The sequence below is a fragment of the Oncorhynchus tshawytscha genome, linkage group LG19, assembly GCF_018296145.1.
Source record: "Oncorhynchus tshawytscha isolate Ot180627B linkage group LG19, Otsh_v2.0, whole genome shotgun sequence".
Lineage (NCBI taxonomy): Eukaryota > Metazoa > Chordata > Actinopteri > Salmoniformes > Salmonidae > Oncorhynchus > Oncorhynchus tshawytscha.
Genome location: NC_056447.1, coordinates 15,069,335 through 15,095,107, shown reverse-complemented (window position 1 = coordinate 15,095,107; position 25,773 = coordinate 15,069,335). Strand labels below are relative to the sequence as shown.

At 42.4% G+C, this 25,773-nt stretch overlaps 1 protein-coding gene across 1 annotated transcript in view; it reads right to left on the bottom strand.

Moving 5' to 3' along the window:
- The window catches only part of b4galnt4a (beta-1,4-N-acetyl-galactosaminyl transferase 4a), a 445,473-nt gene that overhangs the window by 74,499 nt on the left and 345,201 nt on the right, over positions 1-25,773 (bottom strand). The window contains exon 8 of the mRNA XM_024380395.2: positions 6,107-6,185. Within this exon, the coding sequence (XP_024236163.2) occupies positions 6,107-6,185 (79 nt within the window). The remainder of the gene's footprint in view (positions 1-6,106; positions 6,186-25,773) is intronic.

The window sequence follows — 25,773 nt, the reverse complement described above, 5'->3', positions numbered from 1 at the left end:
GGGACGATGGTGTTGAATGCTGATCTGTAGTCAATGAATAGCATTTTTGCATAGGTATTCCTTTTGTCAAGGTGGGTGAGGGCAGTGTGGAGCACAATAGAGATTGCATCATCTGTGGATCTGTTGGGGCGGCATGCAAATTTTAGTGGGTCAAGGGTGTCTGGGATGATGGTGTTGATGTAGGCCATGATTAGCCTTTCAAAACATTTCATGGCTATAGATGTGCATGCTACGGGGCAATAATAATTTAGTCAGGTTACCTTGGCATTCTTTGGGCACAGGGACTATGGTCTGCTTGAAACAAGTTGGTATTTATTACAGGCCGGGTCAGGGATAGGTTAAAAATGTCAGTGAAGACACTGGCCAACTGGTCAGCGCGTGCTCTGAGTACGCGTCCTGGTTAGAGGTCTTCATGGATCCACCTGTACCCGAATACCTGAGACCCAATCCGGTACCCAAGTGTGTCCAGATCCAGAATTCTAAATAGTTTCACGGGTCTGGATCGGATCTGATATGATTGTCATGGATCTCGGGTATTTATAATTTTAACTGACTACAGATCCGTATGCGACTTCAGCTCTTGCTTTTCACAAGAGTGGAGCGTGGCGCATGTAGCTCGATGTTGGCCAATCATAAGTCATTAAAGCAGCAATAGTAACAGTCACAGAGCCTCGCTCCATGTGAGGCAAAAGTTATGAGATATCTAATCAATGGAAGATGGAATTAAAATGACAAAATTAAAAGTTAAAGGAGAAGGATAGGCTACAATGACTAAGAGCCAACAGGTAGGCAGGCTGCTACTGAGAAAACACATGCACTGCAGCCTCTGTTAGCCTACCTAGATACAGTGGATGCTCCACTAAAAGTTTTGTGATTATGCTGCAGGATTTAGAGGTAATTTATGGTTTAGTACGGTACCCTGCGTCACTACTTCATTGCTCCAGACCAGCGCAAGGGGGAGTTAGAGAGCTGATTATGCTTTTGGATCCCAGGGCGCTACTGTCTCATAGTGACAATGAATGGGTGACATAAACCTAAATAGAAACTGATAATTGTGCACGACTTCAGTATTACTTACTAAAACTAAGGTTTTTATTCTAAAGGAAATGTGCTCTTACTGTAGTGTAGTCTACTCCCGACCAGTCATGTTGTACAGTGCCTGAAAGGTGTAGTGGTCTAAAACACTGCATCACAGTGCAACTGTGTTGGCACAGATGCTGGTTCAAAACCTTAGCCAGCCTTGACTGGGAGACCGATGAGATGACTGTAGGTTTTTGGTTTCTCTCCCTCTAAAAACATAAATAAATAATTCAAAATAACAAACTGGATTTATTTACAAATTAGTAACAATGTCTCACCCCATGTTCAAGAATGGCCTTTTCTCGCTTATTTTACATTATTTGAAAATGAAATAATCTCCAAAATATTGTTATATTGTAAACAAATCAATTATTATTATTATAAATTTAGAATGATAAAAAAAGCCCCGTGGATATGGTCACAGATATATTATTAACCCTGTTATTAGCAGGACAATATATATTGGTCATATTGGTCATGGCTCCCGAGTGACGCACAATGGGATTGCCTTGCAGTTCTCCAGCTGTATCCACTGAAACAGCGGTGGGCGCGCGAAGTTCAAGGAACGAGGGCAGGGGGCACGGGATGGCCGCGCACAGAAGACTGACCTAGCCCATGGGTAAGGGAGGAGGGGGAATGGGGGAGGAGGATGGAGGGGGAAGGGGGGTAGCACACCTCACCCCACTGGGTAGCACAGAGCAACACTAAAGGTGCATTGCACCAATAATTGCGCTGACTAGGGAAATGTTCCCGCTGTTCTTGCCAGTCTCTCATTTAAGGCGTCAGTCAAAAGTTATACTTAAGGGCCTCCCGGGTGGCGCAGTGGTTGAGGGCACTGTACTGCTGTGCCACCAGAAACCCTGGGTTCCCGCCCAGGCTCCGTCGTAACCGGCTGCGACCGGGAGGTCCGTGGGGCGATGCACAATTGGCCTAGCATCACCCGGGTTAGGGAGGGCTTGGCTGGTAGGGATATCCTTGTTTCATCGCGCACCAGTGACTCCTGTGGCAGGCTGTGCACAGTGCACAAGGTCGCCAGGTGCACAGTGTTTCCTCCGACACATTGGTTGTCCAGGCTGGCTTCCGGGTTGGATATGCGCTGTGTTAAGAAGCAGTGCGGCTTTGGTCCTAGACTTGGCACTCCAGTGCCATGCAGCAGCAGCAGCAGTAGTAGAGAGAACAGTTTATGACTAGGGTGGCTGGGGTCTTTGACCATTTTTAGGGCCTTCCTCTGACACCGCCTGGTGTAGAGGTCCTAGATGGCAGGCAGCTTAGCCCCAGTGATGTACTGGGCCGTACGCACTACCCTCTGTAGTGCCTTGCGGTCGGAGGCCGAGCAGTTCCCATACCAGGCAGTGATAAAAGCAGTCAGGATGTTGCAGCTGTGGAACCTTTTGAGGATCTGAGGACAAATCTTTTTAGTTTCATGAGGGGAATAGGCTTTGTTGTGCTCTCTCCACGACTGTCTTGGTATGTTTGGACCATTCTAGTTTGTTGGTGATGTAGACACCAAGGAGCTGAAGCTCTCAACCTGCTCCACTACTGCCCCGTCGATGAGAATGGGGGCGTGCTCGGTCCTCCTTTTCCTGTGCCCTCTTCACGACTGTCTTGGTATGTTTGGACCATTCTAGTTTGTTGGTGATGTAGACACCAAGGAGCTTGAAGCTCTCAACCTGCTCCACTACTGTCCCGTCGATGAGAATGGGGGCGTGCTCGGTCCTCCTTTTCCTGTAGTCCACAATCATCTCCTTAGTCTTGGTTACGTTGAGGGATAGGTTGTTATTCTGGCACCAACTGGCCAGGTCTCTGACCTCCTTCCCATAGGTTGTCTTGTCATTGTCGGTGATCAGGCCTACCACTGTTGTGTCATCTGCAAACTTAATGATGGTGTTGCAGTCGTGCACACACCCCTGAGGGGCTTCAGTGTTTAAAAATACAGTGTATTAAAAATACAAAATGTAAGGATTCAGAGGCTTTACTCAATACTTTGTTGAAGCACCTTTGGCAGCGATTACAGCCTTGAGTCTTCTTGGGTATGATGCGACAAGCTTGGCACACCTGTATTTGGGGAGGTTCTCCCATGCTTCTCTGCAGATCCTCTCAAGCTCTGTCAGGTTGGATGGGGAGCGTCGCTGCACAGCTATTTTCACAGGCAGAACACTGTAAGAACGGCCCATCTTCTGAATTCTGTCGCTGTACATTTCAAAAGTGCTAAACAAATAGTTATATTGACACTGTCCAGTCTGGCTTGCTAATTAATGTCTTAATAAAAATTATGGATTGCCTCTTATCTGCTTGTCATCCCCTTATGCCATAGTTTGTACATCTCATGAGAAACCACATTTGTTTAAGCAAGTCAGACGTATCAGCTATGTTTTTAAAAGACAGTAAATGAGGCTGACAAGGCTCCACTTAAAGCTAGGTATAGCAGTGGTAAGATGTTGGGATGGCTTTATGTAAGGCCCTAACATTTTGTGGGCACTGTTTGTCACCATTATGGTGCAATTAATATATTGTATAGTGTTGTGTAGTGGCTTTGCTGGCATGTATCCCACTTTCTTTTTTTGCCCCACCAAGAATTACATGCTAAAATAGCCACTGCAAGAGATGTTTGATCCGGTTCAAGTCTGGGCTCTGGCTGGGCCACTCAAGGAAATTCAGAGACTTGTCCCGAAGCCACTGCTGCGTTGTCTTGGCAGTGTGCGTAGGTTAGTTGTCCTGTTGGAAGGTGAACCTTAGCCCCAGTCTGAGTCCTGAGTGCTCTGGAGCAGGTTTACATTAAGGATCTAACTGTACTTTGCTCTGTACATCTTTCCTTGATCCTGACTAGTCTCCCAGTCCCTGCCGCTGAAAAACATCACCACAGGATGATGCTACCATCACCATGAATTACCACAGGGACGGTGCCAGGTTTCCACTCTACCATAAAGGCCTGATTGGTGGAGTGCTGCAGAGATGGTTGTCCTTCTGGAATGTTCTCCCATCTCCACAGAGGAACTCTGGAGCTCTGACAGAGCTGACAGACCAAGGCCCTTCTCTCCCGATTGCTCAGTTTGGCCAGGTCTAGGAAGAGTCTTGGTGGTTCCAAACTACTTCCATTTAAGAATGATGGAGTCCACTGTGTTCTTGGACCTTCAATGCTGCAGAAATGTTTTGGTACCATTCCCCAGATCTGTGCCTCGACACAAACCTGTCTCTGAGGTCTACTGACAATTCCTTCGACCTCATGGCTTGATTTTTCCTCTGGCATGCACTGTCAACTGTGGGACCTTATATAAACAGGAGTGTGGCTTTCCAAATCATGTCCAATCAATTGAATTTGCCACAGGTGGTCTCCAATCCAGTTGTAGAAACATCTCAAGGATGATCAATGGAAACAGTATTCACCTGAGCTCTATTTCGAGTCTCACAGCAAAGGGAACTTAATACTTATATAAATAAGGTACTTCTGTTTTAAATTTAAATACATTTGCAACAATTTATAAAAACCTGTTTTCCTTTTGTTATTAAGGGGTATTGTGTGTAGATTGATGAGAGCATGTTTATATTGAATCCATTTTAGAATAAGGCTGTAACTTAACATAATGTAGAAAGGGAAGGGGTCTGAATACTTTCCAAATGCACTGTATCTTCTAGATGCACTGTAGCTACCTCAATTACCTCCTATACCTGCACATCAACTCGGTACTGGTACTCCCTGTATATAGCCATGAGATTTTTACTGATTATTTTTTATTCATTATTCACTGTGTATTTATTCCTTGTCACTATTTGTGTTTTATTGTATTTGTTATCTTTATCTTTGACTATACATAGTTAGTTGGAAAATTACCCGTAAGTAAGCATTTCAATGTTAATCTATACCTTTTGTTTACAAAGCATGTGACGAATACATTTGATTTGACTTGACAATACAGCCCACTTAGGTCTATGTGTCTGGAAGTAGGCAGTGGAGCATCCCAGAATAGACAGACAGTGTTACTGTATAGGAATGGTAAGAGAGAGAGAGAGGGTGTGAGGGAGAGAGAGAGGAGGCATGAAATAGAGAGATAGAGTAGGAGAGAGGGTGAGGGTGGGAGATGAGAGAAGAGAGAGAGATACATCTATACAGTATATGTATGTAGAGAGAGGGAGATGAAGAGTGGCAGGGATAGTCCCTCTGGATAGTTTGGGGGGAAAAAGGAATCCAATGTGAGATAATAAAGCACATTTTCAGAGACAACACATCACACCATGTATTATCAAGAGCCCAGCTTACCCAGTCACACACACACACACACACACACACACACACACACACACACACACACACACACACACACACACACACACACACACACACACACACACACACACACACACACACACCAGGTGTGTGGAGTACTTTCTGAAACTTTACCCTTAAGTTAGCTCTCTCCATTACATAAAGAGTGAACATTTAGTTTGCAAAACAACTGTAGGAGTGAAAAAGTGAGAGGGGGAAAAGGAGAGAAAGAGAGTCAGAGGGACAGATGCAATAGTTGTACTCAAAAGCCCTAACTAGGGTTGCAAAATTCTGGTAACTTTCCCCAAATTTTCCAGAAATATTAGATGGAATATTAGTGAACTCAGGAGTGAATAAGCAACTCAACTTGGCTCCAGACCGAGGCAACAACAACAAGGTGTGACCGTATGACATGAGCATCTCTCTGTCTCTCGCTCTCTCAGCATTCCTCCACTTCAAACGCCGCCTGTTCCCTCCCTGTACCCTGCCCACCTGTCTGCATGCAGTGGGAAGGGATTTTGTTTATTATCTACTTCACTTGCTTTGGCAATGTTAACATATGTTTCATATGCCAATAAAGCCCTTAAATTGAAATGTAAATAGACAGCAAGAGAGAGAGGGAGGGGGGAAGGGTGAGAGAGAGGGACAGAGACCCAGTATTGAGCAAGTTTAGAGAGCACTTACACAGGGTCTAGTTCAGTAGTTTCGTACAACTTCAGCTAGTAGCCTAGCCCCCCATAAATGAATAAAGTTGTATGGACTTACCCCAACCTCCACGTGGTCTGACCCCTTGTCATCCTGCTTGTGAAGGATCTCAAAGTAGTACCGTCTGGATGAGATAAGGCTAGAGAGAGGTAGAGAGAGCGAGAGGGAGAAAATGTTACATTACAATTAGGATTTAAAACATTTGCCAGATGTTATTTTTCCACCTCATGAGCTGCGAGGAGATTGAGCTGGAAAGCTGGAAATTGAGGCTACAGTGAATGTTAATGCTGAGGAACCCAAGACTACTTACAAGTCAAGTCGGAAGTTTGCATACACTTAGAATTTCCGGTCACAACTTGTGGACTTGTTTGCGTGCTGCTGTGCGTTTTGTTTGCTAACCTTACTTTGCTACCTGCCAATTTGACTGTTTTTACTTTTTAATTACCGTTTATATATAAAAAAAATTCCCTTGCTTGAATTTTTTCATTCAACTTTTTCACACCGGATGCTTTATCTGGACGTGGTTCGTCAGGACCTCCACCAGCCGAAACTAAGTAGTAACATTAACATGATGCCTTCTAATTGCAGTAGCTGTACTCATAATATACAGGAGAACGATTGCCTTATGGCGAGGATAGCTGTGGTACAAGCCCAGTTTCAGACGCAATTGTTAGGCAAGGCAGCATATGTGCAACTAGTAAGTACATACAGTAGTAAAAATCCCCTCGCACAGTCCCCGCAGTTGGACAATTTTCTCATGGTTTCTGGAAGGAAATGCTTTAGGAATGCTCAACCAGTGTCGCTCATTCAGCTGACAGAAACTTTCAACCAGTTCTCCCCATTAAGCAGCGAGTCGGAGTCAGAGGCTGAGCCTTCTCTCTACTCCTCCTTTTGCGGGGTCTGAGATGCCGACGCCTCCCACCATTAGCTCTGACAAATTGAAAACCCTAGTCATTGGCGACTCCATTACCCGCAGTATTAGACTTAAAATGAATCATCCAGCGATCATACACTGTTTACCAGGGGGCAGGGCTACCGACGTTAAGGCTAATCTGAAGATGGTGCTGGCTAAAGCCAAACTGTGGAGTGTAGAGAATATAGGGATATTGTTATCCACGTCAGCACCAACGATGTTAGGATGAAACAGTCAGAGGTCACCAAGCGCAACATAGCTTCAGCGTGTAAATCAGCTAGAAAGATGTGTCGGCATCGAGTAATTGCCTCTGGCCCCCTCCCAGTTAGGGGGAGTGATGAGTTCCACAGCAGAGTCTCACAACTCTATCACTGGTTGAAAACTGTTTTCTGCCCCTCCCAAAATATAGAATTTGTAGATAATTGGCCCTCTTTCTGGGACTCACCCACAAACAGGACCAAGCCTGGCCTGTTGAGGAGTGACGGACTCCATCCTAGCTGGAGGGGTGCTCTCATCTTATCTACGAACATAGACAGGGCTCTAACTCCCCAAGCTCCACATTGAGATAAGGTGCAGGCCAGGCACCAGGCTGTTAGCCAGCCTGCCAGCTTAGTGGAGTCTGCCACTAGCACAGTCAGTGTAGTCAGCTCAGCTATCCCCATTGAGACCATGTCTGTGCCTCGACCTAGGTTGGGCAAAACTAAACATTGCGGTGTTCGCTCTAGCAATCTCACTGGAATAAAGACCTCTTCCATTCCTGCCATTATTGAAAGAGATTGTGTTACCGCACATCTCAAAATAGGGCTACTTAATGTTAGATCCCTCACTTCCAAGGCAGTTATAGTCAATGAACTAATCACTGATCATAATCTTGATGTGTTTGGCCTGACTGAAACATGGCTTAAGCCTGATGAATTTCCTGTGATAAATGAGGCCTCACCTCCTGGTTACACTAGCGACCATATCCACCATGCATCCCGCAAAGGCGGAGGTGTTGCTAGTATTTACGATAGCAAATTTCAATTTACAAAAAAAAAAAACGTTTTCATCTTTTGAGCTTCAAGTCATGAAATCTATGCAGCCTACTCAATCACTTTTTATAGCTACTGTTTACAGGCCTCCTGGGTCATATACAGCATTCCTCACTGAGTTCCCTGAATTCTTATCAGACCTTGTAGTCATGGCAGATAATATTACAATTTTTGGTGACTTTAATATTCACATGGAAAAGTCCACAGACCCACTCCAAAAGGCTTTCGGAGCCATCATCGACTCAGTGGGTTTTGTACAACATGTCTCCGGATCTACTCACTGCCACAGTCATACTCTAGACCTAGTTTTGTCCCGTGAAATAAATGTTGTGAATCTTAATGTTTTTCCTCATAATCCTGGACTATCAGACCACCATTTTATTAAATTTGCAATCGCAAGAAATAATCTGCTCAGAACCCAACCAAGGATCATCAGAAGCCGTGCTATAAATTCTAGGACAACTCAAAGATTCCTAGATGCCCTTCCAGACCCCCCTGCCTACCCAAGGACCCAAGTACAAAAATAAGTTAACCACCTAACTGAGGAACCCAATTTAACCTTGCGCAATACCCTAGATGCAGACGCACCCCTAAAAACGAAAACATTTGTCATAAGAAACTAGCTCCCTGGTATACAGGAAATACCCGAGCTATGAAGCAAGCTTCCAGAAAACTGGAACGGAAATGGAGCTACGCCAAAATAGAAGTGTTCTGACAAGCTTGGAAAGACAGTACCGTGCAGTATCGAAGAGCCCTCGCTGCTGCTCGATCATCCTATTTTTCCAACTTCATTGAGGAAAATAAGAACCATCCAACATGCATTTTTGATACTGTCGCAAAGCTAACTAAACAGCAGCATTCCCCAAGAGAGGATGGCTTTCACTTCAACAGTGATAAATTCATGAACTTCTTTGAGGAAAAGATCATGATCATTAGAAAGCAAATTATGGACTCCTCTTTAAATCTGCGTAGTCCTCCAAAGCTCAGTTGTCCTGAGTCTGCACAACTCTGCCAGGACCAAGGATCAAGGGAGACACTCAAGAATATAGTACTATATCTCTTGACACTGATGAAAATAATCATGGCCTCTAAACCTTCAAGCTGCATACTGGACCCTATTCTAACTAAACTACTGAAAGAGCTGCTTCCAGTGCTTGGCCCTCCTATGTTGAACATAATAAACAGCTCTCTATCCACCGGATGTGTACCAAACTCACTAAAAGTGGCAGTAATAAAGCCTCTCTTGAAAAAGCCAAACCTTGACCCAGAAAATATAAAAACTAAATTGGATATATCGAATCTCCCATTCCTCTCAAACATTTTAGAAAAAGCTGTTGTCCAGCAACTCACTGCCTTACCTGAAGACAAACAATATATACTGTACAAAACGCTTCAGTCTGGTTTTAGACCCCATCATAGCACTGAGACTGCACTTGTGAAGGTGGTAAATTATCTTTTAATGGCGTCAGACCGAGGCTCTGCATCTGTCCTCGTGCTCCTAGACTGCTTTGATACCATCGATCACCACATTCTTTTGGACAGATTGGAAAACCAAATTTGGTCTACACGGACAAGTTCTGGCCTGGTTTAGATCTTATCTGTCGGAAAGATATCAGTTTGTCTCTGTGGATGGTTTGTCCTCTGACAAATCAAGTGTAAATTTCGGTGTTCCTCAAGGCTCTGTTTTAAGGCCACTATTTTTTTCACTATATATTTTTACCTCTTGTTGATGTCATTCGGAAACATAATGTTAACTTTCACTGCTATGCGGATGACACGCAGCTGTGCATTTCGATGAAACATGGTAAAGCCCCAAAATTGCCCTCCCTGGAAGCCTGTGTTTCAGACATAAGGAAGTGGATTGTGGCAAATGTTTTACTTTTAAACTCGGACAAAACAGAGATGCTTGTTCTATCTAGTTCCTAAGAAACAAAGAGATCTTCTGTTGAATCTGACAATTAATCTTGATGGTTGTCCAGTCGTCGCAAATAAAACTGTGAAGGACCTCGGCGTTACTCTGGACCCTGATCACTCTTTTGACAAACATATCAAGACTGTTTCAATGACAGCTTTTTTCCATCTACGTAACATTTCAAAAATCAGAAACTTTCTGTCCAAAAATGTAGAAAAATTAATCCATGCTTTTGTCACTTCCAGGTTAGACTTCTGCAATGCTCTACTTTCCGGCTAGTACTGAGATGTAGTGCCTTAGACCGCAGTGCCAATCGTGAGCCCTGATATTGTCCTGTGCGTAGTCCCAATCAACAGTATGCTCACTAAAACACACACAGGCAGATGCAAACATACTGGCCCCACCTTGTGATGTGACTAATCAAAAACACATCTCATCTATTTGGCCAAAATATGCTGGGTGAGACAGAGAGGAACGCCCCGATACTGGCTGCTACACATCATTAGCTCTTAATACTATTATTCTATTGACCTATGGTCAGCCCCATCTTAAATTGCCATAGTAATGTTTGACACTAAAGCATCATTGGTAGGAGTGACCAAATTGTCTGTGGTATTGCGTTTTGGATAAAATAACAGGCCACGAATTTCTCAGTGGCACCCCCCTTGTGTGACCGCGGAGAGTGAATAGAAGAGTGAGCAGCGCACAACGAAGATTGCAACAAGTAATTCAAAAGTGAACTGTAGTTCCAGGCTGTACTAATTGCTACAAAAACAATCCTTGTGTAAACAACCATCGGCTACACAGGGACCCACAATGATGGGAAAAAGTGGCTCCAGGTCCTGAAGGATGTGCCAGCTCAAGGCAGGGTCTGCAGCAAGCACTTCGCAGAGGAAGACTTCATTTCGAAGGGCACTTTTGATGTCGCAAGCGGGAGTTTCTGAATGGAAATAAGTTACACATTGAAACCCTCCATTTTCCCCTACATCTTCAACTTCGAGGGTTAAGGACCGACCATCATCGACAGCATCAGTGACTTCAGTGTCAAGGAATGAACGGAGGATGCGGTGCGAGTCAGTGAAGGTAAACTTAGCTAGATTTGTTTTAGCCTGCAGCGGCTAATGTTAGCCAGTAACATTAGCTGTCAACAAGTGTTACTAGCTAGCTACCTGGTTTTGTTAGTTCCACCTTAGATACATGTGTTATGCATCACAATGACCCACAAAGATAAAAAGTGGAAGTTGGCAATATCCATAATATCATTAAACAGCCATCACATATTATATAGTATGCACATAGCCCACTGTTCAACAGTATGGATGGGGAAGGTCGGTTAGATGGGAGCTCATCTGCTATCTTGTTGTAGGACCATCCCAGCAGACCCTCCTGAGTGCCTGAAGATAAAGAAAAGCAGTCACCTTGGGGGAGCGGGCTAGGGTTCAGAAAATGGAGAAGGAGCAGGCCATTCAAGTCCGAATCCAAAGATACACCCGTCCACAGAGGGAATCACAGTATAGATCGCTATTATGTTATGTGGTACTTTTACATAATTACATGTGTGTGTATTAGCCAGTGTTGAGTGTTATAATGATTTATGGTACGTTCCAGGATGGCCCTGTTTTGGAAAATTGACTGGGGAGGCTGCTTTAGCCTGGTGAGCCCCAACCTGTCTAGCTAGCTAAGGTAACAACAGGGCAAGCCTGCTTGAGGCTCAGTTTTTTCTTTTTTGTTATCACCGGTAAGTCTATTAATCCAGTTTGTCTTTGTAAATATCTTTACTGGATACCACTACTTGAAGACTATAAATAAATATCAACATTTATGCACCCAAACCTTCTGCCTCCTGCTGAATATCTGACCGCATTTCTGCACTACTTACCTTTGCAATGTATGCCTTTTGTCAAACAAAGTGACAATTTGAGTGTCTTAAGATCTTCAACTAGCTGCTCAGTGTAGTTACCATTGTTTTCCACTAGATGGTAGCCTAAGCTAGATGAAGTCACCACTCTAGCAACCAGGCCAGTGGTGCGTGTTCAAAGTAGTTTTATCTTCCAAGCTAGTTTCTCTGGTTACACTTGAACCTGTTGTTATAGTCGACTAAGCGAACGTCTAATATTTTTAGAAACCTTGTCTTAGAATTATAATATACAAAATGTATGGGAATGTTATTAATAATTTGAGCAGGTAAGATTGTCTAGCTTTTTGACATAATGTGTTTTTACATAATGCACAATTTTGTTTTTTAAATGTAACCTTAATTTAACTAAGCAAGTCAGTTGAGAACAGATTCTTATTTACAATGACGGCCTACCCCAGCCAAACTCGGACAATGCCAGGCCAATTGTGCACCCTCTACGGGACTTCCAATCACAGCCAGATGTGATAGAGCTTAGACCACTGCACAACTCGGGAGGTAAAACAAACTCCATGTATAGTCATTGTATTTGGTAGTAGAGGCTAGATCCAATTGACTTGTTGTATTAATGCTCAAAGCAGTGGAGGCTGCTGAGGGGAGGACGGCTCATAATAAAGGAAGGAACAGAGCAAATAAAATGGCATCAAACACATGGAAACCAAAATAGTTTGATCTATTTGAAACCATTCGACCATTTCCACTCCAGCCTTTACCACCAGCCCGTCCTCTCCAATTAAGGTGCCACTAATCTCCTGTGGCTCAAACCCTATGTAGATGCCACTTAAATCTGGGTATGCGAGCCTAATAGAAGAGACCACACACGAAGGGATGATGCGTCGTACACCTCTTCAAAGTCTCCCTTGTACTCATAGGGTGAACTGGCGGTAAGCAGCCAGTCTGCTCTGCAAAGTAAAAAACATAAATTACATTGATAGTACTTTAATCCACCATTGAAACAAAATCTCACTGTATTTATGAATTTACATTTTCCATGCTTATATTCGAGCCCCGGTCGTATAATCAAAATGTAAGATCTTTACCATCGGTAGTGATAGTAATTACTCTAGTTCTTACATTAACCTCACCATTATTGGTTGTCATTAACTGGTTTACCGGCTGCTGACTGGTTGAGTAAGCTCATCTGCCTGTTGTCCGGACCTCTGGCAGTCTCTATGGGAGTGCCACATGGTTCAATTCTCGGGCCGACTCTCTTCTCTGTATATATCAAGGATGTCGCTCTCGCTGCTGGTGATTCTTTGATCCACCTCTACACAGACGACACCATTCAGTATACATCTGGCCCTTCTTTGGACACTGTGTTAACTAACCTCCAGATGAGTTTCTTTGCCATACAGCTCTCCGTCCGTGGCCTCCAACAGCTCTTAAAAGCAAGTAAAGCTAAATGCATGCTCTTCAACCATTCGCTGCCCGCACCTGCCCGCCCGTCCAGCATCACTACTCTGGACGGTTCTGACTTAGAATATGTGGACAACTACAAATACCTAGTTGTCTGGTTAGACTGTAAACTCTCCTTCCAGACTCACATTAATAAACATCTCCAATCCAAAATTAAATCTAGAATCGGCTTCCTATTTGGCAAAAAAGCATCTTTCACTCATGCTGCCAAACATACCCTCGTAAAACTGACCATCCTACTAATCCTTGACTTTGGCGATGTCATTTACAAAATAGCCTCCGTTTTGTCACCAAAGCCCCATATACACTACCCACCACTGCGACCTGTGTGCTCTCGTTGGCTGGCCCTCGCTTCATATCCGTCACCAAACCCACTGGCTCCAGGTCATCTACAAGTCTCTGCTAGGTAAAGTCCCGCCTTATCTCAGCTCACTTGTCACCATAGCAGCACTCACCCATAGCACGCACTCCAGCAGGTATATCTCACTGGTCACCCACAAAGCCAATTCTTCCTTTGGCCACCTCTCCTTCCAGTTCTCTGCTGCCAGTAACTGGAACAAACTGCAAAAATCTCTGAAGCTAGCTTTAAGCAGGTAAGCTAGTTGAGAACAAGTTCTCATTTACAACTGCGACCTGTTCAAGATAAAGCAAAGCAGTGCGACACAAACAACACCACAGAGTTACACATGGAGCGCGTGCTACGGGTGGGTGTTGTTATCGTGACCAGTGAGCTGAGATAAGGCGGAGATTAAGATGGGCAAAAGAACACCGACACTGGACAGAGGAACACTGCCTAGAATGGCTGCATCCCGGAGTATCCTCTTCACTGTAAAGACTGGTGTTCTTCTGGCAGGTTCTCCCATATCAGTCAAGGAACTTTGTAGTTCTGTCAGAGTGGTAATTGGGTTCTTGGTCACCTCCCCAGCTGTATGCCTCATCACAATCTGAGAGATCTACGGACAGTTTCTTGGACTTCGTGGTATAGTTTTTGCTCTGGCATGCACTCTCGCACCTTATGTAGACAGCTGTGTTTATTTTCGAAATCACGTCCAAACAATTTAACTGGCCACAGGTGGACTTCTATCAAGTTGTAGTGACGTCTCAAGGATGATCAAAGAAAATGTGATGCGCCTGAGCTCAATTTGGAGCGTCGTAGCAAAGTTGTGTTCCAAAAACATGTTTCCACTTTGTCATTATGGGGTATTCTGTGTAGATGGGTGAGAGAAAAGATTACATGAATTCAGGCTGTAACACAAAATATACAATAAGTTTAGGGGTATGAATACTTTCTGAAGGCACCGTATGTACGTGTGCATGCTTGTGCATGTGTATGCATGCACACATACAAGTGGCATTGCCCGTGTGTGTGAACATTTGCAGACGTGTGTCTGTTCCTGGTAATAGCAATCACATGGACAGAGAATGACGTTCATTGGAGGGGGACGATGACATTGCCAAGTTACCTTCTGGTACACAAACAGACTGTCTCCTCAGGCCTGGATGCCCAGGGCTCTGAATATTATACATCACTGCAAGTGTGTGTGTATGAGAGAAAGGTGTGACTGTGTGTATGTGTGTATATAGATGGGATTGCTGACAACATTACGAAAACGATGCACACACTTCAATGGGGCAGAAGGCTGGGTATTGTTGAAAATCTGGATGGCCAGTTAGCAAGCAACAATGACAAAAACCTGCCATGTGGGGAATCGTAGGTGGCTCTTTTCAGCTAATTGTATCATATTCTTGATATCATGTCTTGCTTTGAGGTGTTTTGACTGAATAATTCGCTAGCTACTACTGTAGCTAACCAACAACAACTGTAACAAGGTATTTTAGAGGCAAGTGCTCATTGTGCATATATATTTATGTTTTCAATATTAGAGGAGAAATTAACATACTCTGAACTGTTTGTGTGCGTGTGTGTAATAGATTATCCTAAATAACAGCGAAAAGAGTGTTTTTCTATTTTCCAGGGAAACATTTCATTTCCTGTCTATGTTTGGTGAGGTGGTGGTTTTGAGGTGTCTGACTCACTCTGCCACCCACACACACAGGTACTGTCTGACATTTCACATAACTCCTGTCTGAGTCTGCTCTAGTGCTAGATCACTTGCCTTGTCTCCTCTCTTTCAACTCTCCTATAACCTTACTACAAACCCCCCTCACTAACGAGAAATCAAACAGACATTTTACCAGAGTCAGTTGTGGGTGCGTGTGCCTCCATATATGCTTGTGTGTGTGTGTATGCCTTTTTCCGTGCGCACGTGGTTCTGCATGCATGGGTTGGGAATTGACTCCCTCAATGACTGTTTCACCCTGAGAGGTGCTGATCGATATTAAAATGGCCGGCGGTGACCTTTGACATTTGCGTTGGGGAAAAAGGTACGGCTGAGATCAGATCCAGGTTGTGTTTGATGTCACAGCTGGCATTTGGTCCAGGAGGAGCGGCTTTCTGTTGAACTGCAGAAAGGGGCTGACATTTTCCCCATTCCTCCTGACCTCGAGCTGTCGGCGGAGGTGTCGGGTGGGTGTTTGTGTGATTATGTATTAGAGAGAGAGGGAGTGAGAAAGAGAGCTAGAGAGAGACATGTATGTATCGGTAATGACCTTTCATGGATCTTCATTGAATCATTTAAAATAACCTACACTGATCATTAAAGAAAAACTATATCCCTTTCTTAGAATGTTCAGAATCCTCTCCTCTGATTGTTTCTGTCCTCCTCTAAGCCAAACCCTTAGCTGACAGCGCTGCAGTCATATTAAAATGCATAAGCTCCAATCAGATAATTCATGGCTGTTTTTATAGTCTTTCACAGTGTTTCACTTTTGCCTCAATGTCATCTCCATTTCAAATTATACAGTTTATACACTCGGCGAAGCCTCGTTCTCCGCTAACCTCTTTCTCATCATTCTGTTAAACAGATGCTACAGTAACATGCCTGAGGGGAGGAAAGCAGAGTTTCACTCAAAGCCTCATTCGGGCTTTCAGGCTACAGCTTTATTCAAATTCTGCATGAACCCAATTACCTTGAATAGATAGAGATAGGTCTGAGGGTAAAGGAGGCTAGTGGAATTTAGTGGATTCATGCATATTGGCATGTGCAAGTGCAAACACACATGCTGCTCACTACATAAAGATGTGTCTATCTATGGCAGTGAATAAGAATGTAGATGTGTTTGTGCTAATGGACCACAAGCACACTAATAACCAAGAAGGGCTGAATTAAATCAACTTTGTCTCAAAGTAAATCTGAAACTGCTCTGTTCGCAAGTTAACAACCTATGCATTGAAATGCAGTAACGTGCAGTTCGTAATATCACCACAAGCTGTCAGCATCAGCATATATATTGAGTAGATTCACTACAGTGCTTTACAACAGTCAAGGTCATTTAAATAAACCACTTTGTCAACCTTGCAATGATAGTTTGTAATAACTAGAATACGCTAGCTATTCATTACGGCAGTGTTTTCTTACTGAAACCATAATGTAAAATACACTGTTATTCAAAACTAAATGTATTGGCTATATATTTCAACTGCAAATGGCATGCGCTGATGACTGAAACCGTTCATGCAGGAAAATGCCACACTGGGTTTAGTCACACACGTTCTAATTTAGCTAGCTAGCTAGCTAGTATGAGGATTCTGTGTTATGCACTATAGCCCGTTACCATATATGTGATCGAATATTATCTGCTGTTGGCTTGTGTCGATGTATGTATGTGTTTTGTAACATAGCTGACTTGAAACATTGTTAACAGTTTCAGGGCCATGGGCCTTTCTCATGATGGAAAAATACAGAATAACATGAAGACAGGAACTGTGCAATGAGTTGGGGGGGCACATTCAGAACGTAGTGTTGCGAGAACAAACAGTCTTTTGTTAGATAACAGGAGCCAGGTGCGAGATAACGGTATCGAGCATGAGCGCATAGATACTCGACACAGCAAGTTACATCTATCAACTGGAGTGCCCGGGGGCTGGTACCAGCTCGTACGACAACAATCAACAATAGGCTGGGTGAGTCTAAACCACGCCCAGTCTGTACTCTGACAGGCCGGCTCGGAAGCAGGAACTACTACTGTCATCAGGGTATATTATAATATCTTTGTCAGGAACAAGTCAGTTCTCTGTTTGCCCTGCGAGGTGGGACAGAGAGCCCGTATATACGAAAATTGCATTTACCACTTATTGCTTGGCTAATAAAAAATACATAGCATTCAATCGGTGACTCATTGTCATATTTATCCTGATACCAGATTCAAATTGACACAACTCTAACACTAGCCAACAATCTAGCAAACAATTAATGCAAGCACATGGCTTGAATGGTAGATCTGTGCCAACTGTCTTGCGGATTGCATAGTTTGGAAAACTAACTAACATAATAAGCCCAGACAGTAACAGTGTTATTTTAGTTTCAAGGATGAGCCCAGTGTTCACACTTAAATAACTGAGATTGCCAGCTAGCTAGCTTGGTTAACTACCTTGCTGGCTAGCGAGCCAGCTAACGTTAACTACGTGAGAATGTGATGAGGACAGGGTTGCTTGCTTGGTGAAGTGTACTTTTGATTATTTACTTATTCAAATACGCTGTCGCTGGCTGTGGCAAGCTACTCACCATCAAACCACCATACGTCCTCTCTCACGTCGTGACTTAGGGCTGAGTAATGGTCAATGAGTAGCACATAGACCACTCTCTTCAGGAAACCATTCAAAAATTCAAAAAATTACCGCAAACGAGCACATATTTATTTTTTCAGTCTATGTATATAATATTGGTGCTTTATCTGTTGAATAAAAACAGATACAAATATTTCTGGGGAGGTCATCCAATTTATCAGTCAGGCTCTAGGATTTATATACCATTATGGGTATGAGTTTCTGATAAAGTCAGAGGCATTATGCTACTATTGATGATGCTAGTTCGTCAGTAAAGGAGTTAGTTATTTATAATAAGATAACATGGAGAAAATCAGACCACTCTGAAATTAAAATGGGCCCTCCCTTCAGCAAAATATATTTAACCTAAACCCTCCCTGAACGCTTAAAAAAAAGTGATCCTCCCCTATACACAAAATAATAATTAAAACAGAGCAGAAAACAGGTCTACTGTTTACCCTCACTTCTTAGACAGACCAGAGCCTTAGATATGCAGTTTTAGAAACTGTTCTTCATCCTGTAAACATTACATGGCAACGCAGGGATTTTAATAGGGCACAGGGCTGCGGCCCAGAAAGTTCTGGGTTCGCAGACAATTGTGGACAAGAGTAAGGGTGGAAAGATCTCCTTAATAGTAAAGGCATTGCAAGAATATTTGCAAGTCTGAGAAAAATAGCTTTTTATTAACATTTCATGCAACTTTACAGAATTGGATTATTTCCCAAGCAAAGTCAGCCTCTGAATGTCATGAAACAATGACATCCTCATGTGCATCGGAGTCATGTCTTTCCCGGGTTTATTACAGATTGTTTCTAGCATAAAGCATAGCAGACCAAAGTGCTGTTATAGATCACTTTATATAATTGGTTTAATTTTCTTCAAAATCTTAAGCTAACAAGGGGTAGAGCTGTGCATTTGTTTAAAAAATATATATATTTTTAATAAAAGGTAGGCATGGTGGGTGGAGGAACTGACTGACAAATCTCTGGATATAGAAGCCTATAGCCTCATTTCGCCTGTCAAACAGGTAAGCCCGCCTCTTATTTCTTAAATAGGAAGAAATAGGCTCCAACACAAATGTTCCTACTTTCAGCACGATGGTTCCTTTCCGATTGATTGTGGATTGATTGCTCCAAGGCTGCTGCTTCAAGTTTCAGCACCACAGTCTAAGTCACTCGAATCTGGTTTATTGTGAGGTCAATAACTCTCAATAACTCTGAGAAATACATCATGGGCAAGAAACATATTATTTTTAATAAAATCAACTATAGTAGCAAGCTATCGAAGTTGACCTCCGGTCCTCCTATTCGCGCTCTCCTTCTCAAACTTAACAGAATGGAAGAAACCTTTGACTCTCCTCCTGAATTGCCACTGTAGCCCTACACACCACAGTCATTGGTTAAGCAGCACACAAAACATTTTTTTGATCAGCAAGATCAGAGCAGGCGGAGGCTCAGGGTCGGAATATCCATTGAAGTTGTTACGCAACCTAGTTGTATTTACATCATCCCAGCAGCTATCTTAGAAATATATCTTTGCACTGTGCTTCTCTGAGCATGAATTTCATAGCCTATAGCCTATATCTCATAATTTCTTGGCTTGCAATGTTTTGCAAGTTCACTAAAGTAGAGGCTATCAATGAGTAGTCTACCTTAAGCTATTCTACACACATCAGACCAAAGACTGAACACACACATTTTTCATAGTGATGGAGCTTACAGCATCTGCTATTCGCAGATGGTCTCCCATCCAAGTACTAACCAGGCCTGACCCTGCTTAGCTAGCAAGATCAGACAGGGTGGTATGACCACAAGCTTATGTTTTAATCCCATTTTTTCCCCGAATTATGACCTTGGCTCATCACTGCAACTCTCCAATGGCCTCCAAAACATGATTTGCCTGGCCTCTTATCACACTGGTCGCGTATTCCAGAAGTCAGCCACACCAAATGTGTCGGTGGAAACACCGTTTGACTGATGACTAAAGTCAGCTTGCAGGCTCCCGGTCCTGCCATAATGAGTCGCTAAAGCACGATGAGCCAAGGAAAGCCCCCTGGCCAAACACTCCCTTTCCCCGGACGGTGCTGGACCAATTGTCCGCCGTCCTATCGGGCTCCCAGTTACGGCAGGCTGTGACACAGCCTTGGATCGAACTCCAGGCTGTAGTGGCGCCTGAGCACTGCGATCCAGTGCTTTTGACCACTGCGCCACTCAGGACCCAAATGTGTAAGTTTAATTATGTCTACATGTGCAATAAAAATGATTGTGTCTATAGCTTATTTAATGAAACCCTGGCTGTTGATTTCAAGGCAACAATTCACAAAGGATGGCATCCTTGACTCCACTCTGAGGTAAACTTTTGGTTCACTTTCTCATTCATAAACACTCAAGTGCAAATACTGTTCAGCAGCTCAAATCAGCAGCTCAAATCAGCAGAATGGTAGGCATTTTTATTAGGAGGCACGTTTACTGTGGATCACTAAAATCTTTATTTTACCTTTATATAACTAGGCAAGTCAGTTAAGAACACATTCTTATTTTCAATGACGGCCTAGGAACAGTGGGTTAACTGCCTGTTCAGAACAACAGATTTGTACCTTGTCAGCTCGGGGGTTTGAACTTGCAACCTTCCGGTTACTAGTCCAACGCTCTAACCACTAGGCTACCCTGCCACCCCAATTATGAACACACTTCTTCAATTTAAATATTATGAGGACACCTATACATTTGGCAGCCAAACATGAGTTATCAGTGTAACCTATTATCGGCTAAACATGACGTTGAAATATCTTCATGCCTAGAATAAAATCCTTCAATCAAGGCTTCCGGTATAAGAATTATAGGGGACAGTTTGTAAAAATTAAATGAGATAGTGTGTACGTGTAGGCTATATGCAGCCGTTTCAGAGCAAAAATCCTGGAGTTGTGCACACCTAATGAGAGAGCCAACTTAAAACGGAAGAGAGAAGCACCATATAAACGAATTATTTTAAACCTTATCATCATGGTGAGCATGGTTATAAAGAATAGGATATGAAACATCAAGTTAAGAGGAGTGTAATGATATTTTCATTATTTTTCTATGACGTTTGGGTTCCCTTTGTTGCAAAAACCAAAAATGTGGGAGAATGTGAGATATATGGTAGCCTAGTCTTTGGCATTTTGTAAGGATTTATTTATGGTCAAGAAGTGTTGTGCTTTGCCGCGGCCCGCAGAAGGAGACTCACGCTAGCCAAATTATTTTAAACCTTATCTTTACGGTGAGCGAGTTATAAAGCAGAGGATATGAAACACCAAGTTAAGTGGAGTGTAATGATATTATTGTTGTCATTTTTTATGACATTTTGAATCGATATTTTAATTCATTTATAAAAAATTAGCCTAGAAGCTAACGTCGGCTAACGTTAGCTCCAGTCAAGCTAGCCTGTCTTGTTTTGCACGCTTTGTACAAAATAATAAAATGCAGTACTACAGGATATTTCTTAACGTAGCTCTTTATTAGCTAGCTATAACTTTTATGTTCACGTATCTCCAACCATGATCAACTGACCATGACCTAACCATTTGGGTGATCTTAACCAATCACAGCACAGTATGATACGGCGGTAAAATGCATCCAATTATAAGTCAGTATGTTTACACATATGAATATTACATAGCCTGTCGTAGTCATGGCGATAGAGGACTCATTGTAACTTGCTTTTGTTAGGGATATGTTGAGAATGACATGATGCAAATAACATGGTATTTTCCTGCCATGGAACAGTAGGACAATGAAAACAATACCACGGTACTATGATATTTTCTTGGTCACTACCGTGGCAGGAAAATATCATGGTAATGACCAAAAAAACATGATACTACCATGGTATTTTTTTCATTGTCCTACTCTTCCATGGCAGGAAAATACCATGGCATTTGCATCATGTCATTCTCAACATATCCCTAACAAAAGCAAGTCAAGAATGACCACATTTATAGCAAAGTGTTTCTTTTGTTTTGTTTCACAGCTGATAGCTAATCATACAAAGAACTACGAATACTATAATATATATCCTACCTTGTGCAATGCGCAGCAACAGTGCCTGGCAAGTGTTGAACATGAACTTTTAGAAGCGCTGTGCAGAGGCATAAATGTTGGTCTAATTTATTCGAAAGTCTACTAAAGCCAGATTTTGTTCTTGTGTTTCTTGGCTATATACATTATTTACAACTGTCAATGCTACTCTTATACATTTCTAAATAGCCAAAAAACTAAAAAATAATTTGTAAAAAGCTATTAATTATCATCTTCTCATAAATACATTTTCATCGTGTCATTCTGAACATATCCCTAACCTCAACAAGTTACAATATTTCCATTTGTTGGAGTCCTCTGTCACCATGACTACAACAGGATAGCTTACATTTACATTTTAGTCATTTAGCAGATGCTCTTAAACAGAGCTTAAGATGTTTGTTTGTTTTTGTCAGCACATTGAAAATATGTTGTTAACGAGATGATCTAACATGCTAACCAAACCGCTCACGCGTGTGTGCCTGCGTGAGCCATCGTGTGCATGTTGATTTTGTACCCCCTCACCAGACACGATCGGGACACGCAAATATCAAAACTGGACCAACTGAAAATATCAAAACTGGACCAATTATATTCATTTGGGGACAGGTCGAAAAGCATTAAACATGTATGGCAATTTAGCTAGCTACCTTGCGGTTGCTAGCTAGTTCGTCCTGGGATATAAACATTGGGTTGTTATTTTACTTGAAATGCACAAGGTCCTCTACTCTGACAATTAATCCACAGATAAAACGGTAAACCAAATATGTTTCTCCTCATCTTTCCTCCTTCCTTCAGGCTTCTTTTTCTTCTCTAGACTTTATATGGCGGTTGGCAACCAACTTTACAGTGCATTACTACAACTGACTGGAGTGTGGATGTAAGTTCATCTTTCAATCATCTACGTGGGTATATGCTCCTAAAAACCAATGAGGAGTTTTGAGAGGCAGGACTTGCAGTGCGTTGAGCGTCACAAATAGAACCAACTTCTATTTTAGCACCTGGCCACGCAGACGCTCCCTGTCGCGCAGGAGCAGTGTGGGTGCAATGATTGAATAACAAATGTGTACATTTATTTTGCAACACTCGCACACTTGACGTGTCCGGTCTGGTCAGCATGTAAGAATGTACAGAGCACTTTACTGATTAATAATTATTTTAAGCAACTTTGGCTTGCTGTATTTTTGTTCTGCTGCTAATGTCATTCTCTGTATATATTTGTATTGATTGTTGTCAGCCCTATGAATTGATGTGCTAGCTAGATCACTGTATTAACTATAACTGTCTAATTGTGATCCATGTGGATTTTATATGTTCAATGTTGTTTTTTATACTCCTTTGCTGTAAAACCATTAGCGACAATAAAATTGAAACTCGAACTTGAAGGCGCAATTAGGGTTAAGTGCCTTGCTCAAGGGCACATCGACATATTTTTCACCTAGTCAGTTCTGAGATTCGAAATATCGACCTTTCTGTTACTGGCTCTGTGCTCTTCAGGCTACCTGCTGCCTGGAGCTAATGTTAGCCTACTTTAGCTTCTCTGCTAACTGACATTTATAAATTAATTAAACTATCAAAACCTTATAAAAAAATTACAACACCAATTCATTACACTCCACTTAACTTGGTGTTTCATATCCTCTGTTTTATTTCTCGCTCACTGTAAAGATAAGGTTTGGCTAGCACAAGGCTCCCTCTGCAGGCCGCGGCAAGCACAACACCCCTTGACTTTAAATCAATCATTACAAAATGCCAAAGACTACCATATATTTCACATTCTCGCACATTTTGGATGGAAACACAGGGAACCCAAACATGAGTGAAAAAATGTACTATTAATATAGAACATATTACTACTTTTTGACAGTAACATAATACCAACCAGCGTACTGCCATTGTAATGCACAATTATCATACTTATACTTTACCATGGTATAAATCATGAAATACCATGGTAATGTTTAGGTGCAATGGCAGTACCATTATACTTCAAGGCTAAAATCAAAAACCATGCTACATTTCCATGATTCAGACTATACTATGGTATAAGTGAAAGTACCATAGTAGCATAGTACATTTTTGTAAGGGTGCTAGCAAAGGCACATTGACCACTAGCTACACTGTCACAATGATTAGAGCAGCTTGTGTGACCTCATTGTCACGGTTACCGCCCACCCTTAAAGGGGCAGCTGAACATTTCTGCCTCATCTGTGACAAAAACATTTTTAAAGTCAGGTCACAAAAATGTTTATAACATTGAGCAATATACCACATCACTTCTTACTAGTTTGGTGTAACTATGTTTTACTCAATTTGTCTTTGGGGGCTTATGTAGAATATACGTTATTTGCTTCTTTTTTTTACATTGTATAAAAGCCCAGACTCTTCTTAATGGTATATCATACAGTTGGAGAAAGCTATGGGAAAGCTATGCGGCTTTAAAAGTTGATAATCTTGTATACCCAGTTTTGAGTAAAAGCCTTTCAAAGTTTTTAACTTGCCAGAGAGCTATTCTTTGTTAACGCCCATTCAGCATCCTTCACACCCTCTTAAGCCTTAGCCCCCACCCATCTCTTTAAGGAATCGCATGGGGACAAGTGTCTGTCTATGGCCTTGTGCTAAACTGAGTGCAAGTGACAGTGGTGAAAGTAATAGCCTACAGTAAGTAATAACCCCAGGTAAAAATACAGTTGATCTAGTCCTTGCCCTATATCAATATAAAAAAATATAAAAAAAGTCAACATTAAAGTATCAGTATAAACATTTAGAAAAAGTGCCAATGCCAGTAGTAACATTTCCATTTTAGCAGACGCTCCCATCCAGAGCGACTTACAGTAGTGAGTGCATACATTTTCGTACTGGTACCCCATGGGAATCAAACCCACAACCCTAACATTTCAAGAGACATGCTCTATCAACTGATCGACATGAGACCACAAGAATTTAAACTATGTACAAGAACAATACCAATATCAATAATGATGGCAGTGATGCTGACGATAGATGAGGTAGTTATATGCATACAATCAGGGGTAAAGTGGCTTAGCAGCAGGATAAATATAATAAATAGTAGCAGCAACGCATGGTAGTTGTGTGTGTGTGTGTGTGTGTGTTATGCGAGAGTCAGGTGAATGTGCATAATCAGTGCAAATATTCAGAGAGTGCAAGTAGACAGCCGTTGATTAGCAGTTCAGCAGTCTTACTGTAGTGATGGACTGGGTCGTCTATTTCATGCTTCAACCAGGGAATCTATATTCTGAGAGCCTGTTTCTGTCCTGCGTTCGATTTTGGTTCAGGCCATGTGATGTCCATGACCTCTTAATCGCAAAACTCCCTGATCTTTTCAAAAGATATGCTCTTCGAGCTGTGTCCAGTCCGGGTAGTGTTCGTACAGACAGACCAGGGAGGATGGACGTCCGGTTTGCGCAGCAGCTGAAACCGGGTCCCGACTGAATCCGAATGCTCCTTGGAATCAACAACACCAGGCTCCAGAGCATTGAAGCTGTAAAACAGGGAAATAGACAAAACATGGAAATCTAGCTACAGTAAGAGGATGGTTCTCTAGTGTCTAGACATATTAACATTTTCATTAAACATAATATGGCTGTAGTCACACCGACACACCTGGCTAAATTGATGGGTCATGTAATCATCTGATGAAGTGAAGTCTTTTGTTAAGACATGTAGCTAGATAGCTAGGTAAACAATTAACCATAATACCAACCCATACAGTATAGCAACACAAACGGATTGTCATAGCTAGCCAACATGCATGAAATTATGCAGTATGAAAAATATCAGCTCATACACGTAACTTGC